The sequence below is a fragment of the Cavia porcellus genome, unplaced genomic scaffold, assembly GCF_034190915.1.
Source record: "Cavia porcellus strain 051 isolate PalLab524CR breed Dunkin Hartley unplaced genomic scaffold, mCavPor4.1 scaffold_23, whole genome shotgun sequence".
Classification (NCBI taxonomy): domain Eukaryota; kingdom Metazoa; phylum Chordata; class Mammalia; order Rodentia; family Caviidae; genus Cavia; species Cavia porcellus.
In genome coordinates, this window is record NW_026947506.1 from 45,943,840 (window position 1) to 45,958,845 (window position 15,006).

Below are 15,006 nucleotides of genomic sequence, written 5' to 3' on the forward strand. Positions count from 1 at the left end.
AAAAAAAAAAAAAAACAGGAGGTAACCTGGACGAACTTGGAAATCCCAGAAATAGAAAAACAAAAGCAAGGTATGTAGAAGCAGACATTGAATCTAGGTTTATTTTGGGGTTTCTCTGAGGCTTCTTTCCACAGCCTCTCCGGGACACTGAGGCAAGGGATGGGTCCACACAGGTAAACTGAGGCCTGCCGTCACAGCAGTGCTGCCAGCGCCACCCTCAGTATCAATGGCAATGGTAGCAAAGGTCTCAAAGGGACAGAGAAACATGGCGCGGAGGACACGAGGATGGGAGAAACCAGGAACCTCTGAAGGTTCCATTTTCCCACATAGTGGGAAATGCATCCATTGAAATCTTGACCTTGGTAACCTCTGTCTTGTTGAGCTTGAAGAAAATCCAGGACCACGATGCACTGAGGGTACTGATGCCATGGAAGAAGCTCACTATGGTGACGGAACATTCACTTAGGGCATGGATACCCTTCGGCTGCAGTGGTATTGGTCTTGTCAGGAGACTTTTAAAGGCATCTATCCTGAGGAGATCCCTTGAAATTTAGTTTCAAGAGCATATATATATATATATATATATATATATATATATATGTATCAGACAGTGATAGAGAGAAGACATAGTGGCAAGAGGACCCTGGAAAGTGAAGATGCACCTTCAGGATAATAAATAAATCTGTGAATCTGGAATCGAAAACATTTAATGAATGAAAGATATGTTAAACACAACTTAAAGAGCTACAATCAGAAGTTGAAAGAAGTAAAACAAATTCCTGTGAAAGATTATATTGTAATATAATATATACCAGGAAGTGTGGTGACGACGGGATCCAGCAGAGAATAAGTAAGTTTCAGACACCACTAAAGAAGGGTTAAACACAAGTTCAGAGGGAGTAATTGCCTCCAAGATAGAGAACAGTAAAATAGATAGAGTTCAGACTCTGATGACTACCAGTAGGAACCCCCTTGGAAGGAGTCGCCATTTACAGTGATATTTGGCAGTGATTATATCTTCCTTAGAATTTTTACCAGCAAATACATGAGTTAAAAGCACAACTTTTCAAACACTTGTAACATTTACTAGTAAATCAGAGAAATGTTTACAAACATTTCGATGGAAGTCTGAAACGACCTTAAGTTATTTCAATTATTTTTAAAATTCACTGCAGTGGAAAATTATATCTTGAGGCACAAAACAATATTTAGACCTACGTACACTACTAAATGGGTCCTCGAACACCATTGTTCATACTGTTACGTAGGAAAATGTAAGTTACTGAAGCTCACTCTCAAGCGTGCACCGCCTTGGACTCATTAAGCAATTTCCAGCTAACAGCTTTACTGTCGAATTGCTTTTATGAAACAGCCAATAAGGGCTCGCTGCTGGGATTGATTTGCAGGGTACAGAGAATTTCTCTGGCTTTTCTGTCCACAATGTGTGAGACATTTCCAGTTGATTATTAGGCTCAAAATCAAAGAGATTTTACATGTCAAGAGATTTTTTTTAATGTAAACCTTAAATTGTAATTAGACAGTTTCTGTATGCTGACTCAGGGTGTCGCTAACCCCTCCCCCCAGCTATAAGGAAAGCTATAATTTTCTGAAGTGATGGTTTTGCTAATGCAGCACTGATATTGTCAATATAACATTAATATTTATTCAATAAGATTAATCCATATTTTGAATTTTATGGCATTATTACATTTTTTAAAGGAATAACGAGACATGAATGATTAAGAGTAAAGGTTGGCTAGACATTCTGTACACAGTCATTTATAGAATTCTGGAAATAGAAGATCAATCATATTGTTGTCAACTTAAATGTTTTAGAATTTTAACTATCTAAACAAATGGACCTTATATTTACATTTATGTATCAAGAGTGTAGGAGAGTAAAAGTAGTAATTAGTACTAGCCATAATGAATAATATAAGCATTCATTTTGCAATTTGTAAGAAAACTAAATGGAAAAGCAATAAACAATGCTAACACAATTGATGGAATAATGGAAAATTTATCCAAGGAGAACAAGAAAGAGACAAAGCCATATGGGACATATGACACAATGGTTTCAAACTCACATATAAGTATTTTACACATGTATTTTAAATGTTCCTGTTAGAGTGCCACCCAGACTTGCTAGTACACACCACAGTCTCAGCACTTAAGCAAGCTAAGGCAGGAGTTTTGCAACTTTGAGTCCTACCTGGGAAATTTAAAGTGATCCTGTTTTAAAATAAAAAATAAAAAGGGGCAGAAAAATAATTCAAGGATAAAATGTCCTCATGGGTTCCATTCCCAGTATCCAAATAAATAAAAAAAAAAAAACCCTGTTATCAGAATGAAGTAAAATACCCATGTGCTGCTTCATGTTTAATAAAGGCTAGGGCTCCCAGAAAGTTTATAAGAAATGTTATGGAAAAAGACATACAAACATATAACATTCTAACTTCAAGGAATATTTAGGAAAATTAATGTATACTGTGCCATAAAATACAATTTTCTCAAGTTTCAAAATTTAAAATCCTACAAAGTATCTTCTTTGACCACAAGACATTTACAGCAGAAAAAAGCACCTTTGCAAATTTTGTACTTGGAAGTATAAAAGTGTGTTTATAAATAAGTCATGGGCCAAAGAAGAAATCATAAGGGAAACTAGAAAATAACTTGATGAGAATGGGAAGAAATGTTGTGATGAAATGTGCAACAGAATTATTTTGGTTTTTTTTTTTTTTTTTTTGGTACCAGGGATTGAACTCACAACCTTGTGCTTGCCAGGCAGGTGCTTATGCTGCTGAGCTAAATCCCCAGCCCGTGCAACAGAATTAGAGTCAAGGCTGGAACTCAATGCGCAGTACATTTTGTTACAGAGGAAAACAAAATAGGTTTGGTATGAAGTACAAGCTCCACTTCAAGAAGTTAGAAGAATATGGAAAATCACTTCAAAAAACAGGGCGAAGGAAGAACTTAATTTAAAAAATGGAAAACTAAAGATCGCCAAAATCACAAGTTGGGTTTTAAAAAAATTTCAGTAAGTTTCTGCCAAGACTGATAAGGAAGAGCAAAAGAGATTAACTTTGGAGGAACCAAATACAATGGTGTCTGAAAATAACTGTTGCTGCCTTAAAGCCTCAGAAGCAATGCACAACAACAAAACAATACCATTTAAGGCACCGCCTTTCACACAGCTAGACAACAGAGACATTCTAATCTGCAATTACTACCAGTAAATGTAAAAAAAAAAAAAAAACAAAAAAAAAAAAAACAAAGTCTTACCAAGTCTCTCTCTCAACAGAAATCTTCTGTAGGAAACCAGCGTAGTCTTGGGGAAACTACATGGTAGAGAGAAGAGAGCTTGCAGTAAGTCTAGAATTGAGCTAAATGCCAACAGAAAGATGAAGCAGAAAGTTTATAAGGAAAATGTTAAAGTGCAGGATGTGAGACAGCCTTCACCAAAATGCACTGACTGTACAGGAAGAGGAGAATGATAAAAGGAAGGACAGATGCTCTTGCAGGTTGGATGGTGAAGCAAAAGAAGAATGTGTAAGATTCTGAAGGGCGAAAAAGGATAAAATACTTGGGGGTTACACAATTCCTCCAGCTGCCACCACAAGCAACAAAATTTTATTTAAGGAACTGTAGTGTAGTACACTGACAAAAGAGGGCGCCATTGAGCTAAGAATGCTGTAAACCTCCCTGGATCCATACAATGAATAGAAGATGGAATCAATCAATAAAGGGATTGTGATCAAATTGAAAACAAAAATTAAAATACTCCAGTGAACAAAATTAGCTCCTGAATCAACTATGCAACAGAAAAAATTATACTATGACACTCAGAATGGAGAAGCATTTGTACTGTGAAAGATTGCCTTTGCACAGAAACTTTAAAATGAAAAGCGAAAAATTTTTTTAAAAAAGAAAAGTGAATAACATGGTCAGTGAAAAGGATAAAATATAATTTTTATGTTAGGTTGTAATACTTAGCTACAAGGAACCAAGGGAAAAGAGACTAAAATTTTTAATATTTTTATTTTTAATTTTAATTTTTAATAAGATGTCAACAAAGAGCAGAAGACCATTCATGAGAAAGAGATTGAAATGAGTTGAAAAGTGTCAGGAAGTGGTGGAAATGGAAGGTAGGCATAGAAGAAGCAATGTACCTGTAATTGGAGGCCCTGGTGAAGAAAATCTAAACAATTCAACAGCTTTAATATCATTTGTTTGGGCTGAGTGGTTCCCTGCTGTGGGGACCCCTGAACCATACACATGTCCTCTTCCCACCAGGTCTTCAAGTTAATGAAATTCCCTTCTCACATATGTTGGGAAAAGTTAGAAAAACACAAAGCCCCGAAGAAGAGGTAATTGTAAAAATTAGGACTGTTTCCCCAAACTCCACACCTAGATGGTTTCACTGATGAACCCTGTAAAGGTTCCAGGATCAACTTACACTGGGATTCTATAAGTTATTCCAGAAAGTGAAGGCGCACACCTCTCAGTCAGCTTTAGGACCCTGACTTCTGATGACAAAGCCAGACGAGGCAGAAAGAAGGCGCTCACAGACTGATATTCCTCATGTACACAGGTACACATAACCCTGGCAAATCAAAACCATGACTTATAAGCAGAAAAAAAAAAAAAAAAACAGGGAAATATATATACGGCATGATCAAAGGAAACAAATCTGAAGAATACACTGATTTAATGTTAAAAAGTCAATGCAATTCAACATGCTGACCAAATGAAGGAGAAAACTGTTTTGGAGTTGATGAAATTTTTAAATGTATACTCACCAGAATTGAATACAGTCTAGAAACAATAGAAAAGGGGATGACAAGTAGGAGGCTGGTAGTGTAGAATGAAACGCACACATGGAAGATGAAGTGATATGAAAATTAGGAGGCTGGGGTCAGAGAAAAAGGTCCAGTGTTTTAAAAGGTGGTGGGAAATAGTGTCCGCTGGCAGACAATAAAGCGATAAAGACCTAGAACTGTTTGCTGGATGCATGTCGTGAATTCTTGGACTGGAGAAACATCTCAAACCCTATACCAGATGAACATAAGCATCTCCTCTCCCCAAGACATTGTATTAAAAGTGTAGAAAACTCAAGAAAATACACTGAGACCAGACAGGGGGGAAAAACGGAATACCTGCAAAATGACTCAGGGCAGTTTTAAAGACAACACCACAGTCAGAAACTAGATTAGATTTACTTGATACTAGAAAATCATTTCCATTGAGCTAGACTTCTAAGCCCGTGAAAAACTGCAAGTTCACAGCTTTGAAAGCATCACTGAAAACTGAACCTCAGCAACAAAGCAAATGGAACCACAAACCAAGAAAACCAAGTAGGTCAAAATGCAAAAGTGGGCACAGAGTGGGTAAAATATCATAAAAACCTAAATAAATACTATCAGTTAAAGAATAATAATGATTATAAGGTAAATAATTAATTAATATTGGTCTTATAAGGTGGAAGATAAGGAGAGAGAAGACATCTCAGAACTTATCTCCCACACAAGAATTTAATGTTTTAGTTACATGGTGTTCAAACTAATTATTTGCTAATGTTTAAAATGTAAGCACCTTCTTTTAAAAATCTGAATTTCCACTAAATTTAATATGTATTTTATTTTATAAATTTTAAGTTAACATTGCAAAAATATAAATATAATGTAAATTTCCAAAACAAAAGAAGAAACTGACCTTTTGGTCAGTCCAGAGGTGCTCAAAACAAAACAAGAAGAAAGAAAGAAAGAAAATGTAAATGTGGTGAATAAAAAAAGTAGCAAACTCCATTTATTTTCGCTTTCTTTTAATTTACTGTTTATGTCTTCCAGGATGACGGTGAGCCACTTGTACCATCAAACAAAGAGTATAATGTGAAGGACTCAGTTTACAAGTCTTCCACACAAAAGTAGGTATTTTCCTGATAGAACCTAAAGTCCGTCTCCTTGTGTCTGATGCCCCATCTGCAGTGTAGCCCTGACCCCATGAGTAATTCAGAGAACACCAAACACAGACATCTACTTATGTCGACTAAATAAGAAACATGTGTCCAGGTGGAAGGGAGGCCAATCAGACAGGACAAGAAGAGGGGCCGCAGCCTCAGCAGAAGGCAGAGGAGGGCTTGGAACCAGACCTCACGGGTGCTTTCATGGAGCATGAGGACCAGCGACAGGGCCCTCTGGCAAGAAGGACCTCAGCCAGTTCTGCATGAAGGGAGGTCACGTGTGGAGAGAGTGGTTCAGACACTGTCAGCGTGTGGAGGGGCTGTAGTTGGTAGAGCAGGTGCGGACAGGGAGTGGCTGCCGGAGAGTGCTAAGCAGCCAGCGCGATGGGCTGGGCTGTGGTGCACCTCTAAGGAGGAGGAGTCCAGCATGATCCTGAAGCTTGGACCCCTGTAGCTGCACTGTCTGACAGCACTCTTTCCCTCGAAAGGCAAAGGCAGGTATGCATGTTTGAGGGGAAACCTGAAGGACAGCTTTAGGTAGGCTGACTATATAAACATTCACTGGACATCTAGAGATCGCAGTGGATGTGTCCAGTAGGCAGAGGGATCAACAGGCCGGAACCTTGGAGAGAAGTCTACTAGAGAGAACAGATCCCGGAGCCAGAGCTCACAGACGCCAGGCTCTGGTGAGGACCCTAAAGGAGAGGTGCAGAGAGGCACCGAGCCTTGACAGCCCTCCGTGAAAAGCGCAGAAGGGGCAGGCACCAGCAGAAGCTGAGAAGGGCACAGGCAAGGTGGAGAAGCCTGCAAGATCACTGGAGTCTGGAAGCAGAAGGCAGGCGAAGGGGGTGCCCAGAAGGGCAGAGTGAGGAGGTGTTTCGTGCCCTGCTGGCTCCAGGAGGGGAGGCCCAAGATGCATGAGCAGGGCACTCTGCAGGCTCAGAGCGCAGCAGAGTGACAGTGAGGAGCAGAAGCCAAACACAGGCACAGCAGGAAACGGGAGCAGAGAGGAGAGGGGCTGTGGCCTGGGGAGCCACCCAAAATGAAGGAAGAAAGGTTTATTGAGCTCACTGTTTGTGGAGGTTTGATCTATAATTAGCTGGCTTGAAGGCAGGGCGGCATGGCCCTGGGGTAATATTTCAAGGCAGCAGCCAGCAAAAGCAGCCAGAGCAAAAATGAGGAGAACAAGCCTCTCTTTCTTCCTTATAGTGTATGCAGGCCACCCCCAGCCCCCTAGGGCGGGTACAGCACTCACACCATCTCTGTGCCCTGCTCTCTCACAGGCTGAGGATGTTTACAAAGTAACGGGTCTGGCTCTCTGCTGAGTCTCTCAGTTAAACTTCTAAACTTCTTAAGTTGACACAGTGTATCAACCATAACAGGTTTCAAGTTTAACCATCAGTAACTGAGTAACCTTCAGCAAACAAAATCAATTTTTGAAGCAGTAATGTATTTATAAACTCATGGTATTCTTTTCTAGTGGTAAAGGAAAGATGAAATGTTTTTGGAAAGGAAGATGCATTACATTAGGTCCACGTATCAGTTTTCCACTCTTGTGTCACCAATCACCTCAAACTGAGCGACTCTTACCATTGTGTGTTCCTACGAGTCAGAAGTCCAGGCAGGACCTGACCCATGGAGAGCATTCTCCAGGCTGACACGAAGCTGTCTCATCCTCCAGGCTCATTTAAGCTCTTGGCAAAACTGTAGCCTTGAGAGTGGTGAATTCTTCCTTCTGGAGCGGCCACCGAGCACCTGCTGCTGGGTTTTGGCGCTGCCTGGGGCTGGCTTGCTCCAGCAGACCCACTGAGGGTAACCCAGCCCTGGGGCAGCTGAGACTCTGCCGACTGGGGACCTCACTTAGGGGTCATGAGTCCATTTCGACATACAGAGTGGCATGCTGCAGGAGCAGTGCTCTATGTGCTCCGGGCTGCTGGGCTGGGGAGAGAGGACACCGAGGGGAAGGAATCCGGTGTCGCCCTTGGATCCTGCCTATCACAGTGTACCACTGTTGTGAGCTTTCACCGCTGAATGTTTGCTCTTCCTAAAACATCCTCACCTACTCATTTCCCAGAGCTTACGAAGCTGTCCCTTGGGATAAGATGCTGCCACCAAAACTTGATCCAGAGGAAACAACGGTAGAAAAAGCTGCTGACCTGGTCTCTCAGAGTTGCACCCTGAAAAGATATGAGAGCGCACCCGCAATCACCCAGGTCAGTGAATGCCTGCAGGGGCAATGCGTCCCCACTGTACTCACACTGTGGTCCAAGGCTTACAGTCACACTAACACTTTATTGTTAAAAATTAACGAGTCAAAATGCTGTGACCCTGAAAGTCACTGGTAACTGCAAATTGCTTGATATCCTGCATGCTAAAGATGCTTCCATAAAGATGGTCTCTTTCTCTGAAGTAAATTGCAATGGCTCTATTTGTAGCATCACAGAAGAAACAGTGCATAGCAGAGGACAGGAGGTAACTGGGTAACTGGTGCCGGGTGTCCTGGAGGTGGGACCGAGACCTTAGTTCTGTGCTCCCCAAGGCAGAGAGGAGGACTCTGCAGTAACAGGTCACTCTCTGTCACCTCTTCTGGGGATGCAGCAAAGCATCCTAAGCTGTTGGGAGTGAGGTCCCTTCTTTCCATTCCCAAACACTGAGATGTCACTGTGTGGATTACTGAAACCACGTGAGAGCTGGCATACCATTTGTGAAGCGTGTGAGGCCTGTGACTCCACTGCTGAAACACACCTTTTCTTACAAAGTATAACCCATGCTGCTTGAGGTGCTGCACAGCTACTGTCTGCCCACAGCCCACCCCTCACCTCTGCTTCCCAACCCCATTCTTTCCGTCTGGTGTTCCCCTCTTCTGCCCAGCGTCTCCCCACACTGCATCCCGCCCTCTCCCTCCAGCTTCCCTGTCCTGGAGTCTGCCTTGCTCAGGTCCCTCCTCCCTCCTTGCTCTCTGGTTTGTTGCCGAGCTGGGCCCCACCCTGCCTGATACCCCTCTCTGTGCTTGCACAGTGCCCAGGGTCCTCGGACCCCTTTTCCTCTGGCCCATCTCTCCCTGCACTGGAGTCTGCAGCACTGTGGGGTGGCCCCTGGGAACAACGGGGTACATGGGAGCCCCGGGGCTAGGAAGGAAACCAGTATTATTAAAATGCCGCGACAGGGTACAGGAGCCCCAGACCAAGAAGTCCCTATTGTGCTCCAAAACAACTTCAGCTTTTGCAGAGCAACGTGATAAGAAGAGAGAGAAAACATAGCTTTCCTTAGACTCAAACTATAGAAATTAAAATAAGTTAAGAGATGTAAAATATGTAACATTCCATCTGGATTTAAAGACCTCTCACCTGCTTTGATACTTTGAAACCTTGCAGCCATGGTGAGTTCGTCGCTTCCTCAGTGTCCTGCGCCCTTGCCAGGCAGGAGAAGGCTCCGGGCTCGGGGCTGTGCTGCGCTGGGAAGGGTGGCTGGGGCCAAAGCCAAATACAGACTCGAAGTCACAGCTGCGTCCTTAACTGCTGCCTACTGTGCTCGGTTCTAGATGGTCAGTGGACTCTGGGACAGATTTCAGACACGACGGTTCTCCGCACCTGCCAAGCCCATCAGTTTGTAAGTGTTTACCCCCAAGGTCCCCACCAGCTTCCTCATGGTGGCCGAGCTGGCTTTCAGAACCCAAGCCCTCACCGAGGGCAGCAGGGCAGGGGAGGCCCCGGAGGCCCTGGCCCACAGCCTGGGGCAGGAAGAGGCCCTGGCCCGGGTCATGGGCTCAGTGGCCCCTGCTCTCTGCTCTCCTCCTCCTTAAATTTAGGCCGTCATAGGTACCTGGACCATGGTAAGATAGGGACTACTTTACAAGCAGCTCGGCGTGGACAGCCGTATCACAGCATTCCACCGACTGCGTATAAAAGGGATTGTAAGATATTTCTATCCATTGTGTCTGACGTCCTTATCCCATGGTCTATTAATGCTGGAAACTACTCCTTTTCCATGGGCAATTTTAAACACTGTAAAAAAAAACCTTGGGGGCTGGGGATTTAGCTCAGCGGCATAAGCACCTGCCTTGCAAATGTGTGGTCGTGAGTTCGATCCCTAGTACCGGTAAAAACGAAAAAGACAAAAAAAAAAAAAAAAAATTGAAAAGGTTACCATTTCGTCTTTCTCATGACCCAGATTATCATTTTTTTCTTTTAAAATTCATTTTTGATATTTCATATGCACAAAAACATACCAATAAAAATAAGATGGACGCTGTGTATCTGAGCCACGTGTGATGTTGCACACCTGTAATCCCAGCGCTCTGGGGGGCTGAGGCAGGAGGATTACAAGTTTGAACCCAACCTAGGTAATTTAATGTGATTTTATCTCAAAACTTAAAAAAGCTTTTTAAAAGGAGGTAGGGCTATGTCTTAGTTACTTTTCACTCGTTGCTGAGACAAAATACTTGATGCCCAAAGTTGGGAAAGGAAAGGTTTATTTCTTACAGTTTTTGGAGGTGTCAGTCCAAACTCGGTTGGCTCCAAGGCAGGCTGGCATGTGGAGCCATGCAGCTGCAAACAGCAAGGCCGAAACCGGCAAAAGAGCAAGACACACCTTCTTCCTGCCAGTACGTCACATTCTGGCTCCACCCCTAGTGGGTGTAGCACTGACATCGGCAATCCAAGCGCTAGACAGTGAACCAATCACAAATGCATAATGCAAATGCATGAGGCCGGGAGGCCTCAGACATAAACCAGGCTATAACTCTTAATCTTCAGTGCCAAAAATAAAATCTGTGCATCTCTTTCTCTCTTTACAAATAAAAGGCCATCAACACAGCAGAAACCCACCCTGTGGCTCTCCATACGCACATGTGTCTCCTTCAAAGATATGACCATTCTGTATTTGACCTTCTGTATCTTCACTCAAGCTTTGAGTCCTTTCAAACATATTGAGAATCAACACACAGCTCGGGGTTCTGTTTCTAAACTCAGCATGCATGGCATAAGACACAGAATTATGCCAGTTAACATGCTGGCCAATATTGCTGGACATATTGACACCTGTGTCTGCAAATGCTCTTTTCTCTGCTGTATGGTCTTCCTCTGGGTGGAAATATCCCCATCGTGAAACTCCTGGTGCCGTTAGAGAAATGTCCACCTCACATATTCAAGTGTAAATGTATTTCTGGATTTTATACAAAATTCATGCCTACAATTGCTTGGTGAGGAGCTTTATATTCTCAAGCTTCTGGTATTTCCATGTTTTTCTCCCACTGAATTTTCCCTGTGAGCACTCCTGTGAGCAGTGTATAAATTCCATCACTGTGCATTTGTACAGTGTTCAGGATTTTCACACTGAAGGAGCTCATTCTTGTGAGTGTGAAATTGTACTTCCTTAAAACCTCAGATTCCCCTGCCCGACAACTGGCATCAGTTTTTGTAAGCTTATGAATTTCTTGGATGCTCATACCCTGTCCTCTCGTGGGTTTTTTTATTTCATCATTTCCTTTTCTCTGCATTGTAGAAATGTAAGAGTTTATTCCTCCAAATAAAATCCTTCCTTGCTAATAACGAACATCAAAATATCTCACACTAGTCTGTGGGTTTCTACGTTCAGTTGAGTTTGCTGAAATGGAGTATTGAGTTGTAAGGTAACTGACCATCAATAGATTCTTTCAGATCTTGTTATTTTCCCTGCTTTTTAAATAAACCGTTCCCTACTCTGAAACTGTAAAGACATCCGCCTTTTTTACTATTTTTCTGATTTTTTTTACTACTCAGGATTGCAGCGAGGATCTTTGGCAACAACTTTGGGTTACATTCACAGCCCTTTTTGTATAGTTTTAACCTTGCTGAGACAATTTTAACCCCTGGCTAAGCTTAAACTTCTCCCCCTCAGCTGCCCAGAGTGCTGAGAGTATAATCTAAAACATTTAAAGGGGGTATAATCTTAAACATTTATCTCTTTAAGCCACCTTTTACTTTATTCATAATGAATTAGGAATGCATTTTTCAACATTAATAAGAAATAGTCCTTGGTCAGTTTAATGATTGGACTTTACCGAATAGTCCGGCGGTCATTTGAAGCCTGTTGGCTGCATCCTGTTAGCAGTGAGTCAAGCCAGAATTTTGCAAAAAATTAAATAGAATAGAAAGTGGGAGTGAATCATATGGAATTTTACAACAGAACTGTGTCCTTTTCAACAAAAACTGAGGCCACGTGCAAACAACAGTGTGAGACAGACAGACAGACATAACAGAAGGAAGACAGGCTGTCAAGGAAAGCTCTTTCCTCTGTGTCTTGTCTCTGGAGCTTCCGGTGGGAGGGTGCAGCTCATGTATTGATTTATATTTGCCAATGAATGATTGATTGCAAAGCAAAGTACAGGAGACCTTTGCCCATAATTAGCTGAATGAGTGAGTTTTCTCATAAATTCTAATTATAAAAATAATATTAAGGGTAACATTTTCCAAATCTTGGATAACTTCATAATTTCAATAAAAATATTTTGTCATTGACAGAAAAAGGGATCGTGCAGTGGGAATGTACAGAATCCTAATCAGGTCTGATTTCAGGATCTACAAACACACAGAGACAGTAAAAAGAACCCTGAGACTCGTAAAATACATTTATACTTGATTGAGGCATATTTCAAAATAATGTGCAAGATTTTGAATTTCCTGGGTTCCATCTGCAGTACTTAAAATAAACGCAATTATTTAAATTATTATCTGGACAAATATGTAAAACATCCCAAATTAGGCTCTAATGTAGAAGCTAAGTGATAATAATTTATAAAAAGATTGAAATGTTAAAAACTGTCAGCTCTTCATGTATACAGGAAGCAAGAATTGCTGATACTCCTCCTGTAAATCTTTTTTAAAATGTATAAAATCTTAGTATTAATTCCTAATACATGAATGTTAAATCAGTGAACTTCATTGCCATATTGTTAGTTCACATTACACTGTAAAGGAACAAATTACTGCCCCAAACTATAGATATTATTATGTTTACATGGACCCATTGCATTTCCTGTTTGATTTTTGCTGACAAATCCATTGGTGAATGAAGGGTAAGTCTTCTAGGACTGTGACAACTCAGAAATCCTGATTCTGCACCTAAGAAATGTACACTCAGGAGCCTACACAAAAGCCTACATAGGAATGTTTATGACAGATGAATGTGTGAGCTCCAGAGCCTAGAAACAACAGTGTGCATTTAGCAGATAAATGGGTGAACACAGTGGAGGAAGCCCACACAGTGGAGCAATACTCAGCACGGAAAAAGACCAACCTTGCACACAGCAGTAGGTAGAGACCTAAACACATTTTCAGTGGAAACAGCCAGGCTCAAAAGGTTGCACCTTGTACATCCCCATTTACATCACAGACTGGAAAAAAAGTCCAAATTTAAACATCTTTAAATTATTTCTAAACTCACAGTTATTTCAAAGGCCAGTGAGGAATGTCTGAAGACTTATTATTTCAGCTGGATAAATAGTTTAAGAACTGGGTGTTTATTAACTATATTCAGTAACTCAGATGTCCCTGTTTTCTCTTTTCCTAGTGTGAACCCGAGTTCTAGAAGTAAATACATCCCTCTCTACAGGTGAGTACCGTTTCTCCACGCTCTCAGTGCTGGCCTTATGTTCCGCTCCTCGGACAGCGCAGGTCTGGAGTTTCCTGGTGGGCTGGGGGTCCCAGGCCAGGAGTTCCAAGGCTTGTCATAAAGATTTTGATTAATTTTTTAAAAATGAGGAGTCATGATTTTCAGTCTTCCCCAAGTCGGGTTATTTAAGGGAATAATAAAGCCGGCTGGTGCTGCTGCTGGTGCCACCAATCGCGTCTTCCGGCCTCAGGAGGTTCCGGGCCCCTCGAAGTCAAGCTGTGAGCCAGCGGCTCCTCTTTCCTCCCCTATGACAGTGGCCACCTGCCAGCAGCCGACTCCGATGCCTTGGACGACCCCTGCGGAGACATCATGGCCTTGCCCCAGCCTCGGCGGTCGAAACCTCTGTACACAAACACCAGTCGGTGAGTCTCCCTCACGTACTTTATCAGGGGAATGAGACCTGGCACACATGAAGGAACAAAGTGATTGCCTGGCCCAGCGTGGTCACGGATGCCTGCAATCTCAGCACCCTAGAGGCTGAGGCAGGAGGAGTCCAAGTCTGAGTGCAGGCTGGGCACCTTAGTGATTAGGGAGACTTTGAATCAAAAGACATACATAAACGGAGGATGCAGCTCAGTGCAAAGGCCCTGGGTTCAGTTCTGGCCCTGAAAACAAAATCACCTGGCCTGTTTTTTAATGTATCATAAGAAGAACATATCCGGTGTTTTAGGGACTCACCAGAGGGCTTTCAGCAAATCACTTCACCCCTTGACTGCAGTCTCTTCACTTGGAAACTGTGGCACATTATGCCACCAAGCAGTTAGACCATGGGCAAGTAGATTCAGCATCTGAGCCACTAGAGACATGGCTGGTCCGTGACAGGTCATTATTAAAGTTGGCAGAACTGGGTTCTTCTTCAGAATGACATTGGTACATTTTAGTGCTGGAATCCTGCTGGGCAGAGCACTGTGGGCACTGCCTGCAAGGACTGGACCAGCAGTGCTCAAAAGGCAGAGAGGGAAACTCAGGCTTCGCAGTGCAGCTCCTGCAGAACCTCTGCACCTGGGCGCCATCCTAAGGGAGAAGGACCTGAGTCCAGCCGTCCTGTGCATTGTGTTAGAAAGCTTGCGTTCACAGTTGACGTCTAAAATATGACCACACTGCACACACACGGACTTATAACCAGTGGCAGCACAGTCTCAGGAAGGGTGAGTGACCACAGACACCCTCACTGTATCTGGGGACCAGGTCCAGGACCCTGGGATCCCGAGGCCAGAGCTGCTGAGGTCTCTCGTGTGCTGTAGAGGAGGACTTGCATAGAATGGGCATAGTCATTAAATCATCACTAGGCTACATCGTGTAGGGTGAGTGTGGGATAGCCACTTACTCTGCTGCTCAGAGAATACGCACAGGGAGAAACAGTTTGTGTATGCTCAGTATAGTGAAAATTCATCCCC

At 42.7% G+C, this 15,006-nt stretch overlaps 1 protein-coding gene across 1 annotated transcript in view; it reads left to right on the top strand.

Annotated features, from left to right (window-relative positions):
- Positions 1-15,006, top strand: part of Spmip7 (sperm microtubule inner protein 7) — a 38,363-nt gene that overhangs the window by 10,334 nt on the left and 13,023 nt on the right. The window contains exons 3-7 of the mRNA XM_003463470.4: positions 5,847-5,923; positions 8,034-8,172; positions 9,501-9,568; positions 13,508-13,549; positions 13,864-13,971. Of these exons, the coding sequence (XP_003463518.2) occupies positions 5,847-5,923; positions 8,034-8,172; positions 9,501-9,568; positions 13,508-13,549; positions 13,864-13,971 (434 nt within the window). The remainder of the gene's footprint in view (positions 1-5,846; positions 5,924-8,033; positions 8,173-9,500; positions 9,569-13,507; positions 13,550-13,863; positions 13,972-15,006) is intronic.